Source organism: Myotis davidii, unplaced genomic scaffold (assembly GCF_000327345.1).
Source record: "Myotis davidii unplaced genomic scaffold, ASM32734v1 scaffold993, whole genome shotgun sequence".
Lineage (NCBI taxonomy): Eukaryota > Metazoa > Chordata > Mammalia > Chiroptera > Vespertilionidae > Myotis > Myotis davidii.
Genome location: NW_006285483.1, coordinates 1,951,605 through 1,971,566, shown reverse-complemented (window position 1 = coordinate 1,971,566; position 19,962 = coordinate 1,951,605). Strand labels below are relative to the sequence as shown.

Genomic DNA, 19,962 nt, shown 5'->3' with positions numbered 1-19,962 from the left:
GCATGGTGGCAGGTGATGGAAGGGAACTAATTATACAAGCAGTTAATTTTGTACAAATAACTGTGAAGGGCCCTAACCGGTTTGGCTCAGTGGATAGAGCATCAGCCTGCGGGCTGAAGGGTTCTGGGTTCGACTCCGGTCTAGGACACATGCCTGGGTTGAGGGCTTGATCCCCAGGGTGGGGCATGCAGGAGGCCGCCGATGGATGATTCCCTCTCATCATTGATGTTTCTGACTCTGCCTCTCCTTTCCTCTCTGAAATCAATAAAAATGTATTTTTTTAAAAAGCTAACAATTATTGAGCATTTTGGATGGCCTGGTTTTCTACCAAGCTTTTTACATGTATTGTCTCATATCCATTTCGTAGAAGAAGAAAAAATCTGAGACGCAAAAAAGTAACTTGCCCAAACACGGCGACTACATAGTGGTGCGGCCAGGCTTCGCAAATCCAAGTAATTTGACTCCAGAGTCCAAGCTCTTAAATTGGATAGGATTTTCCTTGCCTTATCATTGTTGTGTTTCGTTAGCACCAAATGTATATTTTATATCCTTACCAAATCAAGCACTGATATATCAAACTCTTAAGTGATATCCTCACAATTATTTCTCCCCTCAGCTTGTTTATTTGTTTGTTTTATAAATATGTTTTTATTGATTTTAGAGAGGAAGGGAGAGAAAAACATTGATGAGAGAGAAATATCAATCTGCTGTCTCCTGCACACCTTCTACCAGGGATTGAACCCACAAGTTAGGCACTAACCTTCCTTGCAGGGAATGAGGGCCGGCCATGTGAGCCACATCGGCCAGGGCAGCAGCCTGTTTTGTAATTACTGTTTTATCTTCTTAGGCCATATTATCAGACAGGAATGAAAGTGTGTAGTTAAGGAAAGTGTAAGTACATTGTTTAAGATATTTGTGCATAAAATTGTTATTCTCATTAAATAGAATGATACATGAATTTTTTATGCCAGTGTTCCCATGAAAAGTTTTTATTATGAATAAAATGCTGTCTTTTTTAAAAAGCAAATTCTTTTTTTTAAAATTGATTTTAGAGAGGAAGGGAGAGAGAGAGAGAAAGAGAGAGAGAAACATTGATGTGAAAGAAATATTGATCAGTTGCCTCTTGTACGTGTACTTGGACCAGAGGTTGAATCTAACACCTTTTAGTGAGCAGGAGGACACTTCAAGCAATTGAGGCATACCAGCCAGGGCCACATGCACTTCTTTTATTTTTATAATATATTTTTATTGCTTTCAGAGAGGAAGGGAGAGGGAGAGAGAGAGAGAGAAAAACATCAGTGATGAGAGAGAATCATTGATTGGCTGCCTCCTGCACTCCCCCACTGGAGACTGAACCCGAAACCCGGGTATGTGCCTTTGACTGGAATCGAACCCAGGACCTTTCTGTTCACAGGCCGATGCTCTCTCTATTCATTGAGCCAAACCAGCTAGGGCCATGCACTTCTTTTAAAGTTGATTTTTGTTTTAGGCAATTAAGGAGGCCATTTTAACTTTCTTCTGAAAAATGATTTGTATACTTATGAGAGTAAGATAATTATGGCTTCATAAGACCAAATGAGATAAAAGGATTGACTGCTAGTACATTTTAATTCTACGTCCTGAGAAATTTTGTAGATACTTAGAAATGCTTTAGAGGTTTAAGTTTTTTCAATTCTGTTATTTTATTTTTATATATATACTTTTAATTGATTTCAGAGAGGAAGGGAGAGGGAGAGAAAGATAGAAACATCAATGATGAGAGAGAATCATGGATCGGCTGCCTCCTGCACATCCCCCACTGGGGACGGAGCCTGCAACCTGGGCATGTGCCCTGACCAGGAATCAAACCCAGGATCCTTTCAGTTCCTAGGCCAGTGTTCTCGCCACTGAGCCAAATCAGCCAGGGCTCAATTCTGTTTCTGAGGTAATAAATTTTTTAAGTATGTGAGGACTGAGAAAACATCAATCCAATTATTAACTTGAAAGGTTAAATAGTTCATGGAGTGTTACATTTTTTAAAAAAATATTTTATTCATTTTTTACAGAGGAAGGGAGAGAGATAGAGGGTTAGAAACGTTGATGAGAGAGAAATATCGACCAGCTGCCTCCTGCACAACCCCCACTGGGGATGTGCCCGCAACCAAGGTACATGCCCTTGACCGGAATCGAACCCGGGACCCTTCAGTCCACAGGCCGACGCTCTATCCACTGAGCCAGACCAGTCAGGGCGGAATGTTACATTTTTATGTTTCTCTATTCTTGGCATCACTCTTGCTACCTAAAAATTAAAATTAATAAAGAAAACCAAGTAGCATAATATGCTGTTTCAAATCTCTCAAAAATCTGTGTGTTTTTTCTTACTCTACTTTCAGAAGTTGGGATATCTAAAGAGGAAGCCTTAGAAGCTCTGCAAATTATAAGAAGAGAGTGTCTCACAGATAAACCAAGACACGCTGAGTCAGGCAAGACATGTACAGCATTGGATCTTCTTGAGCAGGAGCATACCCAGAACTTTATAATTACCTTCTGTTCAGCACTCGATAATATTCTTGGGGGTGGTGTACCCTTAACCAAAACAACAGAAATTTGTGGTGCACCAGGTGTTGGAAAAACACAGTTATGGTAAACTAAAATGTTCCCTTCTTAAGGGTGGGCTTAGCACTTTATGTAAGTAATAGAGTATTGTGCTATGGGTCTATAGTCAGACCGAAAAAGAAATGTATGTATTCACAAATTTTTGTGTTTGCGTACATGCATCAAACAAAAACCAACTTAATATTTGTGTTACTTTAGCATTCCATTTTGATAAATTGATATGTTTCTTTTGATATAAAAAGTGTTTCTTTTACAACACTGTTATGTAGTCGTTAGGATAAGAAAGCAGTCTCCTACTTTCAGAGACTATATTTGAAAATCAAACGTTTGAAAGTAGAGCCTGGTCGCTGTGGCTCAGTGGTTGAGCGTTGACTTAGGAACCAAGAAATTGCCAGTTGGATTCCTGGTCAGGACATATGCCCAGGTTGTGCGGGTGCATGCAGGAGGCACCCGATCAATGAAGTTCCTTTCTCATCAGTGTTTCTCTCTGTCCTTCTCTCTCAAAATCAATAAAAGCTTACTTAAAAAAAAATCTGAGACTTAAAAAAGTAGATTTATATATAGTAAGAAAGGGTTCCATTTCCAGAGGCCTAAATAACCACTAAAATTCCTTAATCATGATTTTATGGGCACACCCTTTTCCTAATCCAAGCATCAATTGATTCACATATACGGGGTGGGGCTCACAGTAGTTTTTATGGAAAATAATCCTATCTAATAATAGACAAAGATTGAAATTGACCATGCCTTCGCTACGTCTCCCATTGGCTAATCAGCAAGATATGAAAATTAACCGCCAACAAAGGTGGCAGTTAATTTGCATACATAGGGGCGAAGTGGCAGAGCGGAAGACTGAAGGCAGCTCGGAAGACTGAAGGCAGCTCCAGCCCCTGGAGCCACGAGAGGCTTGGAGGCGCCTCCAGCCGGAGCGAAGGCCTGGGTCCTGGGTGCCGGAGGAAAACCTGTGCTGGCAACCAGGGGAAGGGAAGGCCTATTGCACGAATCTTTTCGTGCAATAGGCCTCTAGTATAATAAATAATACAAGATAAAACTTTTAATAATAAAAATAGTAGGTTTACAATAGTTTGTATGGAAAATAATATAATCAATATAATGAAAGGCTAATATGCAAATTGACCAAATGGCAGAATGACTGGTCGCTAGATGAGCACTGACCACTACGGGGCAGACACTCAAGATGAGCACTGACCACTAGGGGGCAGACACTCATTGCCTCTCCCACAGGGGGAGTGCCACTCAGCCAGAAGCCAGGCTCACTGCTGGCGAGCGCAGCGGCAGTGGCGGGAGTGTCTCCCACCTCTGCTGCAGCGCTAAGTTGTCAGTCAGACATTCTCCAGGGCTCCTGACTGCAAGAAGGTGTAGGCTGGGCTGAGGGACCCCTCTCCCCTGCCCCGAGTACACGAATTTCATGCATCAGCCTCTAGTAAATAATAATACAAGAACAAACTTTCTTGTACTCCCAATTGTAATTCTACTTTAGCTCCATCCTGTATTTGGAGCCATGGCGAAGCAGCCATCTCTCTTGTCTGGGATGTATATTTGCATTTATAAAACATTTCGTGATCTGGAGTTTGAAAGACACTATGTTAGAAGATCATTATAATGATTTGTTTGACTTCTTTCTCTTGATAGTATGCAGTTGGCAGTAGATGTGCAGATACCAGAATGTTTTGGAGGAGTGGAAGGCGAAGCAGTTTTTATTGATACAGAGGGAAGTTTTATGGTTGATAGAGTGATAGACCTTGCGACTGCCTGCATTCAGCACCTTCAGCTTATAGCAGGAACAAGTATGGAAGAGGGTAAGTTAGCAAGTGATTTTCTTTTTTCTGTATAGTAAAAGAAATTTGCATTTGTACTCATCTGAAGTCTTAGCAAGAGACCGTTTTGGAAAGTGAAGCTTAATGACTTGATAATGTACTGGTGTTAAATTCTCATAGCCTTCTTAAAAATTAGAAATGCCACAACCTGAATTGGCCTGTTCTTCCCCTTTTATGGCCCTCACTGCAGGAGCTCTAAGGCAAAATTTGTGTATGTATTTCAGTGTATGACTTCAAATCATACTTTGACCTACTAGGTGTAAACTAATTTTATTGGAACTTTACTATAAGTATTGTCTCAACGCACTCACTATATTCAGTGCATTTAGTGTTTTGACTTTCATACTGGTTTTTCCAAAAACAAAAACTATGTTTGGAAGTATTTGGAACATTAAGCTGATTGACCTATGGGGCTATGAGTAGTATGTAAATGACTTCATGACTATGTTAATTGTATTGCTAAAGTGTTTGGAAGTTTTTTGTACTTATAATGTGGAAAGGAAGCTTTTTTAAAAATGTAAAGGTAATTTATGTTCAAGTTCACATCCTTTCAGTTTCTTATAAAATTAAATGGTTTCTGGTTTGACTTTTTAAAAAATTTGCTTTGTTTTATCTTATTCTTTGGATGTACAGTCTTTAGTCTTTTCTCTAGATGTTTCAAAAAACAATGCTTTTCATATATGCTTGTATTTCCTTTAAATGTTTGTAATCAGCAGGATTTAAAAAAATATATATTTTTATTGATTTCAGAGATGAAGGGAGATGGAGAGAGAGTTTGAAACATCACTGATAAGAGAGATTCATTGATAAGCTGCCTCCTGCACACCCCACACTGGGAATCGAGCCTGCAACCCCGGCATGTGCCCTGACTGGGAATCGAACCATGACCTCCTGGTTCGTAGATGGACGCTCAACCACTGAGCCACGCCAGCCGGGCTGTATATTTTAATTTTAATGTAAGTGCTAGGTGTCCTCTTTAACTAATGACCAGTATATTTGCTAAAAATCCTTAAAGCTACCCATGTCACAATAAATATTTGTGACATCAGATAAGAACGGGTGTATTCAGGGTGGCATGGCCGTAGACACAATGTATATTTGTAATAGTGTTTTGTTTTGTTTTATTATCATCTGAGGATATGAAGAGAAAGAGAGAGAAACATTGATGTGAGAGAGAAACATTGATTGGCTGCCTCCTGTATACACCGCAACTGGGGATCGAACCTGACACCTAGGTATGTGCCCTATTCGGAGTCTCACTTTTTGGTGTAGGGGATGATACTCCAACCAATGGAGTCACCCCACCAGGGCTGTAATAGCGTCTTAAAATCTTATTCTAAATATTATTGGTATAAAACTGGGATATAAAGTTTGTAATGAGTGGTATATGATTAAGGTGTCATTTTTTTGGTTAAAAATGAACTTTTAAAATGTATACTTGGCCCTGGCTGTTGTGGCTAGTTGGTTGAGTGTTCTTTTATGCACTGGACTGTTAGGGCACATGCCCAGGTTGCAGGCTCGATCCTTGGTGGGGGACTTGCAGGAGGCAGCCTATTGATGTTTATCTCTCTCTCACTCCCCCTCCCCCTCTCTCTTCTCTCTCTAAAAATCAATTTAAGAAGAAGAAAAAAAAGACAAAAAAATCACACAAAACAACAATAATAAAAATCAAGTAAAAATTTAATATATTTGTAATAGGCAATGTTTTCTGAAATTTAATTTCTTGGGGTTTATTTTTCAATGTTAAAATGTAAGTACATTTTAAAATGCAACACTTTTTAAGTGGTTTTTCTCTGAAATATGTACAAAGCCAAACTGCTTATTTATTTTTTCTTTTCCTTTTTTTTATTGTTTAAAGTATTACGTCTCCTTTTTTCCCACGATTGACCCTCCCCCCCAGCCACTCCCACTCCCAAAGGAAAGCCTCCACCACCCCAGTGTCTGTGTCCATTGGTAATGCTAATATGCATGCATACAAGTCCTTTGGTTGATCTCTAACCCTCCCCTACCCTGCCTTCTCTCTGAGGTTGGGTGGTATGTTTAGTACTACTTTGTCTCTGGATCTATATTTGTTCATCAGTTTATGTTGATCATTATATCCCACATATGAGTGAGATCATGTGATACTTATCTTTCTCCGACTGGCTTATTTTGCTTACCATAATGCTCTCCAGCTCCATCCATGCTGTTGCAAGCGGAAAAAGTTCCTTCTTTTTTATAGCAGCATAGTATTCCATTATGTAAACTTACTACAGTTTTTGGGTTTTTTAAAAAAATCTTTATTGTTCAGATTATTACAGATGTTCCTCTTTTTCCCCCCATAGCTCCCCTCCACCTGGTTCCTACCCCACCCCAGGCCCTCGTCCCCGCACTGTCCTCGTCCATAGGTATAAGCTCTTTGTCCAATCTCTTCCTTCACCCCCCACATCCTCTTACCTCCCCGCCCCCCCGAGAATTGTCAGTCGCTCCCTTTCCTTGCCCCTGATTCTATTACATTCACCAGTTGTGGTCCTCTTTGGATTCCTTTTGGTTGGGGTTCTCTGTGCTTCCTGGACTTGTAAGTCTATTTCTTTCACCAGGTAGGGGAAGTTTTCTGTCATTATTTCTTAAAATAGGTTTTCAATATCTTGCTCTCTCTCTTTTTCTGGCACCCCCAGCTGCTGCCTATTTGACAGGTTTTAGGCTGAGAAAGGACAGGCCATTCATATGCAAAAGCTGCTGCACACAGTTTGGGTGGGGTTGTAAATTGGGTGGGCTGGGTCTCAGGGAATCACCGGTGCAGAGCAAACAGCAATGGCTGCCAGGCAGCCCTGCACTAGAGATTCTCCCAGGCAAGAACAGTGACCACTGTGCACACCTCCGCACCTCTGTCTGAAAGAAAGCCTCCCTCACGTTCCTGTCCTGATGCCAGACAGTCCAGTTTCTCCCTGTATGTGTCTGGGTCCCCCTGAGTCTCTCCTGGAACTGGAGTTCAGAACAAGTGGGAGTTTGTATCTACCTCCCGATTAAAAAAGCAGTGCACCTGGATGCCAGCCCGTTCAGTGCCTCCACACCTCCTACCAGTCTCAGTGCGCTTTCTTCTTTACCTCTTTAGTTGTAGAACTTCCACTCAGCCAGCTTTCCTGAGGTTCTGGATGATAATTGTTCTGTCTTTTAGTTGTAATTTTGATGTGCTTGTGAGAGGCAGCAAGTACAGGTGTTTACCTATGCTACCATCTTGGTTCCTCTTCTGTACCACAGTTTTCTAATCCACTCATCTGCTGATGGGCACTTAGGCTGTTTCCATATCTTAGCTATTGTAAATTGTGCTGCTATGAACATAGGGGTGCATATATCCTTTCTGATTGGTGTTTCTGGTTTCCAAACTGCTTATTTTTTAAATCCAATCTAAGTAGGGAATTTCATTTTATATCATTGGTTCTATTTAAATTACCAAGTTACACTATATCATTTAAGGGGGGAAAATACTTCTTTTGAACATTTTTCCTTTTAACTGTTAGTTTGTAATCCTATGGAAAAAAAAAACAAGAAAGAGAAATTCCAGTATGTTACTTCTATTGAGTGGAAGCCAGTAACTAGAAATATGAAAAGACAGGCATTAAAAACTAGTTGTATATGTGTATAAACAGTTTCTAGATAGCCTAGTACAGTGATGGCGAACCTATGACACGCGTGTCAGAGATGACACGCGAACTCATTTTTTTGGTTGATTTTTCTTTGTTAAATGGCATTTGAATATATGAATATATAAAATAAATATCAGAAATATAAATCTTTGTTTTACTATGGCTGCAAATATCAAAAAATTTCTATATGTGACATGGCACCAGAGTTAAGTTAGGGTTTTTCAAAATGCTGACACACTGAGCTCAAAAGGTTCGCCATCACTGGCCTAGTATGTAAGGAAAAGGTGGAAAGGATGAAAGAAGAGGACAGGAATTATGAAATGATAGTTTATAGTGATTTTGCTAAAATTTTGTCATCTTTCAGATAAAGTCAAGAGTTTTGTTCACAGTGAAGAATTTTGTTATTCAAAGGTATTGTTTTTCTTTAGTCACCAATATATCAAAACAGGTAACTAATTACTTTAAGATTGTTTTGTTGTTTATTTCAGCACACCCAAAGGCTTTGGAGAATTTCACTCTTGAAAACATTCTTTCCCATATTTATTATTTTCGTTGTCATGACTACACAGAGCTACTGGCACAAGTTTATCTACTTTCAGAATTCCTTTCAGAACATTCAAAGGTATGGCTCAAGCTACTGAAATATAATTTACCAATGTAACTAATATTTCTTAGGAAGTGTCTGGTTAAGCCAATTCAGAAAATTTATTTATTCCTTGCCCTATAATTTATTTATGTTTACATTTACTTAGCATGTATATATTAATACTATGCCTAAAGTAAGAAATTGAAATATTATAAATAGAGGTTCCACCTCTAGTAATGGTGGAATAGCTCCTATCAAACAAACTGTATAGAGTGGTATAAAATGAAAAATAACATTTCCCTTCTGCTATTGCTTCCTAGTACCTCTCTCCAAAGTTGACTACTATTAATAGTTTCTTGTGTGTCTTCTCAAAAATTTTTTATACGTATTATAATATCTAGTTCCCCATTTTTAACATTTGTTCATGGGATTATACTGTATTGTTCTGCACCTTCCATTTTGGCTTAGTGTTTTGTGTATCTTTCTGTATCATTACCTACCGGTAGACCTTATTCTTTTTTCAGCTGCATATTTCATTTTAAGAAGGTACTTTTTTGCTGTTGGTGGGAAAGTAAAATGGTATAATTGTAGTAGAAAACAGTATGTGAGTTCCTCAAAAAATTGAAAATAGAACTACCATATAATACAGCAATTCCACTTCTGGGTATATAACCAAAAGAATTGAAAGCAGGGTCTTGAAGAGACATTTATGCATTCATACATTTATGTTCACAGCAGGATTATTTACAGTAGCTAGAACATGGAAGTAACACTCTATCCACTGAGCCAAACCGGTCTCGGCAATACAAACATTTTTAAAAAAAGCATTGGATGTCCTAGCTGGTTTGGTCGGCCTGTGGATCAAAGGGTCCTGGGTTTGATTTTGGTCAAAGGCATGTACCTCTGTTGCAGGCTCCTCCCTGGCAATGGCCCTGGCCCTGGCCTTAGTCCTAGTCAGGGTGCGTGCAGGGGGCAACCAATCAATGTGTTTCTTTCACATTAATATTTCTCTTTGTCTTTCCCTCTCTCTTCCACTCTCTCTAAAATCAATGGAAAAATATCCTCGGGTGAGGACTAAAAAGTAAATAAATAAATAAATAAAAAGCATTGGATGAATAGATATATCCAAAATAAAGCCTTTGCAAAGTTGGGAATAAAACTGGATTTTAAGGGTTTTTATTTATTTATTTATTTTTAAAAAATTATTAAATCCTATGCCTCCTGCACACGCTCTACTGGGTATGTGCCTGGAACCAAGGTACATGCCCTTGACTGGAATCGAACCTGGGACCCTTGAGGCCGCAGGCCGACGCTCTATCCACTGAGTCAAACCAGCTAGGGCATTAAGGGGTTTTTTTTATACAATGGGCTGTGATTTTTTAATATCAATTTTATTTTTAATACCAAACCTAATATCATTATTTCTTCTGTATTTAGGTTCGATTAGTGATAGTGGATGGTATTGCTTTTCCTTTTCGTCATGACTTCGATGACTTATCCCTTCGAACTCGATTACTAAATGGCCTAGCCCAGCAAATGATCAGCCTTGCAAATAATCACAGATTAGCTGTAAGTATAATTTGTTAAGAGAATTCTATAATAGTTAAGATTGTACCAAATATTAATGCCTACAAGTAGCAGAATAGAATTTATCAGGTCAATAAAAAAGGACATATTAATGTACACGTAGTTTAAAATGTAGTTTTGTTTTGGCTTGGTTATTATAAAAAATTAATTCCAGTCATAAGTGTTGTTTATTGGTTTTCCTGGAAAAGAATAAGCATAATTAAGATGCCATATTTTAAAAATGGACTTTGGTAATTGCAGTGTTTTCTTGGTCTAAATATACTTGATGTGTTTTAGGTAAGCTCTTCCAACATTCCCATTTTTCTTTTAATTTGAGTCTTTGATTATTACATAATGTATAATCACAGACTCAGAGGGATAGGAAAATGACATATTGTAAAGAGCCAAGATGTTTGGAGGTGGAAGTAACTCTTAGATTTGAAATGTGAGGAGAAAGGTAAAGGTAAGTTCAAAAGTGAAGCGATAAAAAGGAGTTAAAAACTTTTTTTTATTGCGTTTGCCAGCACTTCCCATTCTGCAACCCTATTCCACCACTGACACGAATATAGACACTTATATGTGAGGGAGATGGGAGTTCAAACTGCTTAACTTGGTTTTCTTATCTTTACCCAGAGTCCTTAGCACATGCCTGTAATACATCATAAGAAAATAAAGAATTCCTTGATAAAATAATTTCAAAACTTACATCTTTTCTTTTGAGCTATTAGATTTTTTTGCCATGTACTGAAAAGCATAGTATCCTGTCTTTGAATTATTTTTTCTCATTAATTTGTACGTAATTTTATGCATTCTGTTAATATCCATGAAGAACCCCCACTAGGGGGCACTCAAAACTAACGAGTTGCCATAGTTCCTTAGGTTTTTGTTTGTTTTTAACAAAAATATCCTATCTTTTCTGATTAAAAAAATAATGCAACCCTGGCTGATGTGGTTCAGTTGGTTGAGTATTGTCCCATACACCGAGTGGTCACAGCTGGTTCAATTTCCAGTCAGGCACATCCGTGGGTTTTGGGCTTGATCATGCAGGAGGCGGCCAATCAAAGTGACCCTCTCACATCGATGTTTCTGTTTCTCTCCCTCTCCCTTCCTTTCTCAGGTCAATAAAAAAGGACATATTAAAAAAAATTATAAAAAATATTTTAAAAGCAATGCAAATAACACAAAAAACTATGCAGTATTTAATAAAAGCATTTGCAAACTCACATGAAACTAAAAAATCCATATATATGATTAAGTAAAAAAATTCGTTGTATAATAATATATTTAATGGATTCCACTTTTGAGAAAAGTAAAAATTATATATGAGTATTTATATCTATGAAGAAAAATACTGAAAGGACCAAAATATTAACAGTGGTTATTTCTAGAGCTAAGATTTTTGGGGGGCTAAGGGCATACTTTACTCTATAACTTTGTAAATTCTTTTTTACTTAGCAGGTATAGAGGCATGTCTGACCTTTGATAATAAATACATTTTACAACTTTAAGTTATATGCTTGCTGTAAAAAAATTATAAATCATCAAAATGTAAAGTTATATTATCTATTACTCAGAAATGATTATTGTTGAGTTTGCTGTACATATTTTTCCAAACTTATTCTATGCATACATAAACATGTTTTAAAGTAAAATCACATTATGCATGCTATTATGCAAAGCAATATTTTGTTCACTTAATATATTGCAAATATCTTTCCATCTATATCCTATATAATAAAAGCCTAATATGCTAAGTGTCCAGTCATCTAGTGTCCTTTCAACCAATCAAAGTTTAATATGCTAATGATATGCTAAGGCTGCTCAACCGCTCCTATGATGTGCACTGACCACCAGGGGGCAGATAGTCGACTGGTCGACCAGTCACTATGATGTGCACTGACCACCGGGGGGAAGACACTCCAACCGGTAGGTTACCTTGCTGTTGGGGTCTGGCTGATCAGGACTGAGGAGACGGCCCTGGAGCCCCCATGCAGTTCCTCCTCAGCTGGCCAACCTCCTGCATTCCTCCCCGGCCCCAGTCGTGCACCGGTGGGGTCCTTCAGCCTGGCCTGCGCCCTCTCGCAATCTGGGACCCTTCGGGGGATGTTGGAGAGCCGGTTTCAGCCTGATCTCGCAGGCCAGGCTGAGGGACCCCGCTGGTGCACAAAGTCATGCACTGGGCCTCTAGTTACTATATAAGTTTACCTTACCTTAGCTACATAGTATTTTGTTGTATGATTGTAGAAGTTTTTTTTAACCACTTCCCTATTGATTATCTTTAAAGTTGACTCCAGTTTTTCATAATTTAAAACACTGCAATCAACAACTTTACATATACTTCTTTGTCCATTTGTCCAGTTATTTCTGAAAGTATTAAGCCAAAGGAAGATCTGTTTAAAATATTTTGTTATAAATTATCAAACTAGAGGCCTGGTGCATGGATTTCTGCACTGGAGGGGTCCCTCGGCCTGGCCTGTGGGGATCGGGCCAAAACTGGCTCTCCAACATCCCGAGGGGTCTCAGATTGTGAGAAGGTGGTTCTCGGTGACACACCCCGGAATCGGACTCCTTCCTGTCTGGTTCCCAAGTGAACGCAGCTTGACAGCTCCTGTGTTTGAGCATCTGCCCCCTGGTGATCAGTGTGCACCATAGCTACTTGTTGGTCGGCCAGTCAGCCAGTTGGCTGGTTGGCTGGTTGCTTAGGCTTTTATATATAGGCTAGAGGCCTGTTGCACGAAAAGATTTGTGCAATAGGCTTTCCTTTCCCCTGGCTGCTGGCACGTTTTCCTCTGGCACCCGGGACCCAAACCTTAACTCTGGCCACCGCCTTCCATCTTCGCTCTGGACACAGTCTTCGCTGTGGCTGGAGCCTTCAGTCTTTGCTTTTTGCTCTTTGCTCCGGCAGGTGTCTTCAGTCTCCGGCCAGAGCTGCTCCTGTAGCTCCTTCTGCCCTCTCCCCTCCCCCTCATAGCTTGATCGCTGCTTCACCTGGAGACCTCGCGGGCTCCTGGGTTCCAGGGGGCCGCCTTGCCTCCAGCCTGGCTTTCCGATCAAGATCACGGCCGCAGGCAAGGTGGCTCCTGGGTCCTGGGGTGCCACCTTGCCTGTGGCCCAGCTTTCCGATCACGATAACTGGCTGGGGGGTGGACAAAGGCGGCCCCGGTTCTCCGATCCAGGGCTCGGGGGCAGGGCAAAGGCGGCTGCCACCCGGCTCTTGCCTGCCACCTGGGTTTCCGATCACCGTTCTTCCGTCCTTCCCCTTTCACCTCCCATCATTGTGCCTACGTATGCAAATTAACCGTCATCTTTGTTGGCAGTTAACCGCCATCTTTCTTGACAGTTAATTTGCATATTGCCCTGATTAGCCAATGGGAAGTGTAGCGAAGGTATGATCAGTTACCCTGTTTGTCTTTTATTAGATAGGATTATCCTCAGAAAATGTGTTCCAAAGTATGTTGTCTTCAGCAATGAATGGGAATTCTTGTTTTTCCACATCTTTACCAATTTTGAGTCTTTTAAGTCTTTGCCATGCTGATGTGGAGAGAGTCCTTTTATTTTTTAATTTTTTAAATATATTTTTATTGATTTCAGAGAGGAAGGGAGAGGGAGAGAGAGATAGAAACATCAATGATGAGAAAGAGTCATTGATCGGCTGCTCTTACATGCCCCTCACTGGGGATCAAGCCTGCAACCCGGCATGTGCCCTGACCAGTTCATCTGTCAATGCTCAACCACTGAGCCATGCTGGCCAGGCAAGAGTCCTTTTAGAAGTTCTATATCAGTTTCAGCTTGCAGTAGTATCAATCTTATATCTGGAGGGAAGACCTGTATTGGAAGAATATTTAAAATAACCATTTCTGGAGAATTTTGGATAAAAATGTGCCAGATAATCTGATTTTTACTGTACTAAATCAGCCTCAAACACGTTCATTTTTCTCTACTATAAAGCTACTGCTTTCATAACATGGGATTTTTTTTCTATAGGCCACTATTTAATCCAAAAGAATTAGCAATATTTTTAGTCTTTAATGCCATCTGTGACTAACGTACATCTGTATCTGTTATTAGTAGACTAGCATTGTCACAATTTGGGGTCATTTGATCTGATTACTGTGTTTTATTTTCCTGAAGTTCTTCTACTTTTACTGTACATTCTTTGACTTTAGGTCTCTTCTCATAATTCTTTGCCTTGGTTTCTTTTTTATTTCTGTAAAATCATAAATCATAATTCTATATTTATTTCTTCCCTAAAAATGTAAGCATTGAGTTATTAAGAACTTTATATTCTTTTGAATAAATATATTCCAGAGAGGCCACAGTGCTAAAGAGCACAGACTCAATCTTTCTAAGCTTTTGATTTATTATGTGTTAAATTGGAATAATAATACTAATACCTCACTCATAGAGTAGTTGTGGAGATTAGATATGATAATGAAGGTAAAGCACTTAGCATGGTTTCTGGCATGTATTAGGTACTCAAAAATGTTTATTACTGCTGTTGGACTGATTGTTCCTATTGGCTTATACAAAACTTAAATTTAAAAGCTTGGATTTTCCTGATTCTCGCATTTATGAAGTTTTTGTTCATGCTCTCTTTAGGCCATTATATATTATCTATTATATCTTTACTAGAGGCCTGATGCATGAAATTTGTGCGGGGGTTAGCGGGGAGGTCTCTCAGCCTGGCCTGCGCCCTCTCACAATCTGGAACCCCTTGCTTCTAACCACCCACCTGCTCACTCCTTATCACTTGGCTTGCCGCTCCTTAGCACTGCCACGGAGGCGGGAGAGGCTCCGGCCACCGCCACTGCACTCGACAGCCGTGAGCCCCACTTCTGGCTGAGCAGTGCTCCTGCTGTGGGAGCGCACTGACCACCAGGGGCAGCTCCTTCGTTGAGCATCTGCCCCCTGGTGGTCAGTGTGCATCATAACGACCGGTTGTTCTGCCGTCAGATCTGAGAGAGAAACATTGATCGGCTGCCTCTTGCACACCCCACATTGGGGATGGATCCCGCAACCCGTGCTTGTGCCCTGACAAAAGCGAACCCTGACCTCCTGGTTCATAGGTTAACGCTCACTGAGCTACTTACCATGTTTGTCTATTACAGTGGGGCCTTGACTTACGAGTGTCCCGACTAACGAGTTTTTTGAGATACCAGCTGTCTCTCCGCCATTTTTTTGCATTGAGTTGATAGAGTAATTTGAGTTAACGAGCTTCTTAATGAACTCGGTCTCAGAACGAATTAAACTTGTAAGTCAAGGCCCCACTGTATTAGATAGGATAAATTCTTCCATTTTCACAACAAAGAACTTCTTTGTTCTTGTTTGTTTAAAAAAAAGTTTTATGTTCAGTAGACATGTTTTCAGATAACTATTTATTTTTATGGGTAAGTTTTAAAAATATTATCTTTTTTAACATCGATCAGCTGCCTCCTGCACATCTCCTACTGGGGATGTGCCCACAACCCAGGCACATGCCCTTGACCGGAATCGAACCTGCGACCCTTCAGTCCGCAGGCCGACGCTCTATCCACTGAGCCAAACCGGTTTTGGCATTTATGGGTAAGTTTTAAAAATATTATCAAAAAGGTTTTCATTACCTAAATAGTATTTCTTTAAATTAGATTATATTCGGAATAATAAAATCACAAGACAATTTACTTGATAAGTTTTAGGGGAGACTCATCTAATTTTCTCACATTTTGTTTTTGTAGGTAATTTTAACTAATCAGATGACAACAAAGATTGATAAAAATCAGGCCATGCTGATACCTGCGTTGGGTGAGTAATAGTCCGATAAATATTTTCAGTTAAACACATTTTCTCTACTTCTTTAACTTGATGCTTATTGAGTACGGTAAATTTCATGAAAGGAGAGACTGTATGTGTCTTATTCACTGAAAAATCTTAGCACAGAGCACTGTGCCCTTAGATCTTGATTCATCCTTTCAGTTAACAAACATTAATTTAGCATCTACTATATAGATACTAAAACTGTTGTGTCAGGTACTGAACATATAATATTTATATGGTGATTCTTTTTTTTAAAATATATTTTATTGATTTTTTACAGAGAGGAAGGGAGAGAGATGGAGAGAGATAGAGTTAGAAACATCGATCAGCTGCCTCCTGCACATCTCCTACTGGGGATGTGCCCGCAACCCAGGTACATGCCCTTGACCGGAATCGAACCTGGGAGCTTTCAGTCCGCAAGCCGACGCTCTATCCACTGAGCCACACCGGTTTCGGCTGGTGATTCTTTTTTTTTTTAAATATATATTTTACTGATTTTTCACAGAGAGGAAAGGAGAGGGATAGAGAGTTAGAAATATTGATGAGAGAGAAACATCGATCAGCTGCCTCCTGCACACCCCCTACTGGGGATGTGCCCGCAACCAAGGTACATGCCCTTGGCCGGAATCGAACCTGGGACCTTTCAGTCCGTAGGCCGACGCTCTATCCACTGAGCCAAACCGGTTAGGGCGCGATTCTTGCTTTCAGAAAGCTCACAGTCTTAGGCAGGAGTAATGGTGAATCCATTCAAGTACAAATTACACTACAGTGAATAGATTTATTTTGTTTTTAACCTCAGTCATAGTCTTGTTAGAATATAATGCTTTAAGTTTATCCTAAAATATTTAAGAATAGTATCTCAGAGTTTTTGCTTTTTTCCTAGTGGTTAGAAATACGTTGGTCTTAATATATGGAAGATTGACAAATGTGTAAATTCAAACTATAAAATTTTCTAAAAGTAAATAGAACTTATTGATCTGCAATATTTTATTAGGTATGTATGTAAACATCCATGAATCTCAGGATGTTATCGACATACCAGTTTTATTTGAAATCAAGTATACTCTCATTATGTTAAATCAAGCAAAGTAAAACTGTATTTAGTGAGATGCATTCTGAGAGACTTATAACCTAGGCAATATACAGTTATTGTGTTCTTCTTCCCTCAGGGGAAAGTTGGGGACATGCTGCTACAATACGGCTGATCTTTCATTGGGATCAAAAGCAAAGGTCAGTGTAGAAACAAGTTAATTATTTTAAATATTGGGTTAACTATACTAAACACCAGTTTCTTAGAGCTAGTCCAAGGGATGAAATCTACAGTACCCTATGAACCAAAGCTTTTGTTACCTTGTCCTTAATCACCTAGAGCAAACAGAAACCTGTTTTTATCTGCACGTTTAGCTACATAAGAAATGCTTTGGGATTTTTAATGATGGGCTGCACCTGAAATGAATAGTGGGCCAAAGAATGCTACCTTCTAAAGCTCTTAGAAATCAAGTACCATTAGCCATGCAGAAGGGGGTGGGTACTCTGTGTTCATGGAAGGGATTGAAAGAATACAATTGGGACAAAATGTTAGCTTTGGGACTAATTTATGTGGAAAATAGGATGGCTTTTCTTAGTTATTGCTTAATATATTTCTTGTATAAAATTGTGTTTACTTTTGTATTTTCCTACCTTGCCTTTGTTATTCAATTACTTACCTGACTTTCACTGGTATTGTTCTTTAAAATAAAACTATGACAGCGTGAAACCTTTGTATTTGTTTTTAAAGCTGCTGAGCAAGTGAACAAACCAGCTTTTATTTTCTTTAAAATAGGCAATTGAAAGCTGCAGAATCTTTTATTCTGCACTTCTAGAAATGTCAGATTTATGCTAGACTCTCTGCTTTGAGATTAATTGTCATAACCTAGAGAACTTGGTTTTGAAATGCTCTAATGAAAGGGGAAAATTGAGACAGCTTGTGGGCAAAGATAGAAAAAAGGATTACTTAAATACATATTGGGTCTGGTCAGTGGTATTGTCGATTTCTTTATTTACATTTCTTTGTTCTTTTAAAAAATGTTTTTATTGATTTTATTTTTTAAAATATATTTTTATTGATTTCAGAGAGGAAGGGAGAGGGAGAGAGATAGAAACATCAATGATGAGAGAGAATCGTTGATTGGCTGCCTCCTGCACGCCCCCCACTAGGGATTGAGCCCGCAACCTGGGCAGGTGTCCTTGACTGGAATCGAACCCAGGACCCTTCAGTCCACAGGCTGATGCTCTATTCACTGAGCCAAACTGGCTAGGGCCTTTTTATTGATTCTAGAGAGAGAGAAGAATGAGGGAGGGAGGGAGAGAGAGAGGGAGAGAGAGAGACACCAAAGTGAGAGAGGAACATTGATCTGTTGTCTCCCGTATTCACCCTGACTGGTGCACAGGATGATGCTCCAACCAATTGAGCCACACCAGCCAGGGCTGCATTTCTTTGTTCTTGCCTCACCAAGTTAGGTTTTACTGACTGAGCTCATAGTAGAACCAATTACCCTTACATACATCTCTTACAACTAATTCATGCAGTTTGTATCTCTTTTAAAGATGGTACTTTCAGATCTCAGGTGACTCTTCTCCCCCGCAATTATACAAAATGCTGTACAATTGACTCCCATCCTCCAACTGAATCCACAACAGGAATTTTTTTCTCAGTAACAAACACTATTGTAAAGATTTGGCAACTTCTCCAGATGAGTCTTTATAATATCATACTTTCCCAGATTGGGGTGTTTTGTAAAGTGCATCCACTAATATTGTTAGGAATTTCCCTTGAGCTAGTGTACAATAGTAGTCTTCCACTTTTGTTGTATTAAATACTCATTAGTAGAACACATGTAAAAAAATGAGAAAAATTGCCCTAGCCAGTTTGGCTCAGTGGATATAGCATCAGCCCACGGACTGAAGGGTTCCGGGTTTGATTCCAGTCAAGGGCATGAACCTCGGTTGCAGGCTTGATCCTCAGCCATGCTCGGGGCACATGCAGGAGGCAACCAACCAATTGGTATATCTGTCTCACGTCGATGTTTCTCTCTCTTTCTGTCCTTCCCTTCCACTCTCCGTAAAAATCAATGGAAAAATATCCTCCGGTGAGGATTAACAAAAAAGAAAGAGAGGGTGGGGGAGGGGGAGAGAAGAAAAATAATAGAAGTAGTGCAAGATGTTTCATGTTTTTATATATTCATCAGAAGGAGAAGTTTGCCGTTATCTAACTGTAAGTTAGCATTGGTTAGGTACCCATGAGATAAAAAAAAATCATGCTTACTTTTAAAAAAATGTTTTTATTGATTTTCAGAGAGGAAGGAAGAGGGAGAGAGAGAAATATCAATTGGTTTCCTCCCACGCACCCTGACCAGGGATTGAACCTATGACCTGGACATGTATCCTGACCAGGACCAAATCCCTTTTGGTGCATGGAATGATGCTCAACCAACTGAGGCACACCGGCCAGGGCAATCATACTTAATTTTTAAGAGTTAACCATTTTATGACTTCAGCTTCTTACTAATCCTTTCCAAGAAATTAGAGAATAATGTAGAGCACTGACACTAGATAGATAGATTTAGGGGAAATCTTTTCTATAAAAATTTCCCAAATCCCATTCTACCATCTTAGTGAGTGCTTTCTTATGCTAGGCATTTAACTAGCACTTTATGTACAACATTTTATATATTCCTTCAATAACTCTGAAGAATCTATATATATATATATTTTAAATATATTTTATTGATTTTTTTTCAGAGAGGAAGGGAGAGGGACAGAGAGCCAGAAACATCGATGAAAGAGAAACATTGAACATTCCTTTCATGCACACCCCCAACTGAGGATGTGCCCGCAACCAAGGCATATGCCCCTGACTAGAATCGAACCTGGAACCCTTGAGACCGCAGGCTGATGCTCCATCCACTGAGCCAAACCA

The 19,962-nt window shown here is 39.5% G+C and overlaps 1 protein-coding gene across 5 annotated transcripts in view; it reads left to right on the top strand.

The window, feature by feature from the left end:
• Nucleotides 1-19,962, top strand: part of RAD51C (RAD51 paralog C) — a 28,447-nt gene that overhangs the window by 898 nt on the left and 7,587 nt on the right. For 2 of the 5 annotated variants that reach the window (XR_001512618.1, XM_006756191.2), the window contains exons 2-7: nucleotides 2,373-2,622; nucleotides 4,249-4,415; nucleotides 8,548-8,681; nucleotides 10,083-10,214; nucleotides 15,926-15,992; nucleotides 17,174-17,234. Coding sequence is in view for 4 of the 5 variants with exons in the window: in XM_006756191.2 (XP_006756254.1) it covers nucleotides 2,373-2,622; nucleotides 4,249-4,415; nucleotides 8,548-8,681; nucleotides 10,083-10,214; nucleotides 15,926-15,992; nucleotides 17,174-17,234 (811 nt within the window). In the remaining variant the exon portion in view is untranslated. The remainder of the gene's footprint in view (nucleotides 1-2,372; nucleotides 2,623-4,248; nucleotides 4,416-8,547; nucleotides 8,682-10,082; nucleotides 10,215-15,925; nucleotides 15,993-17,173; nucleotides 17,235-19,962) is intronic. The other 3 variants (XM_015559082.1, XM_006756192.2, XM_015559083.1) reach the window with 3 other exon arrangements.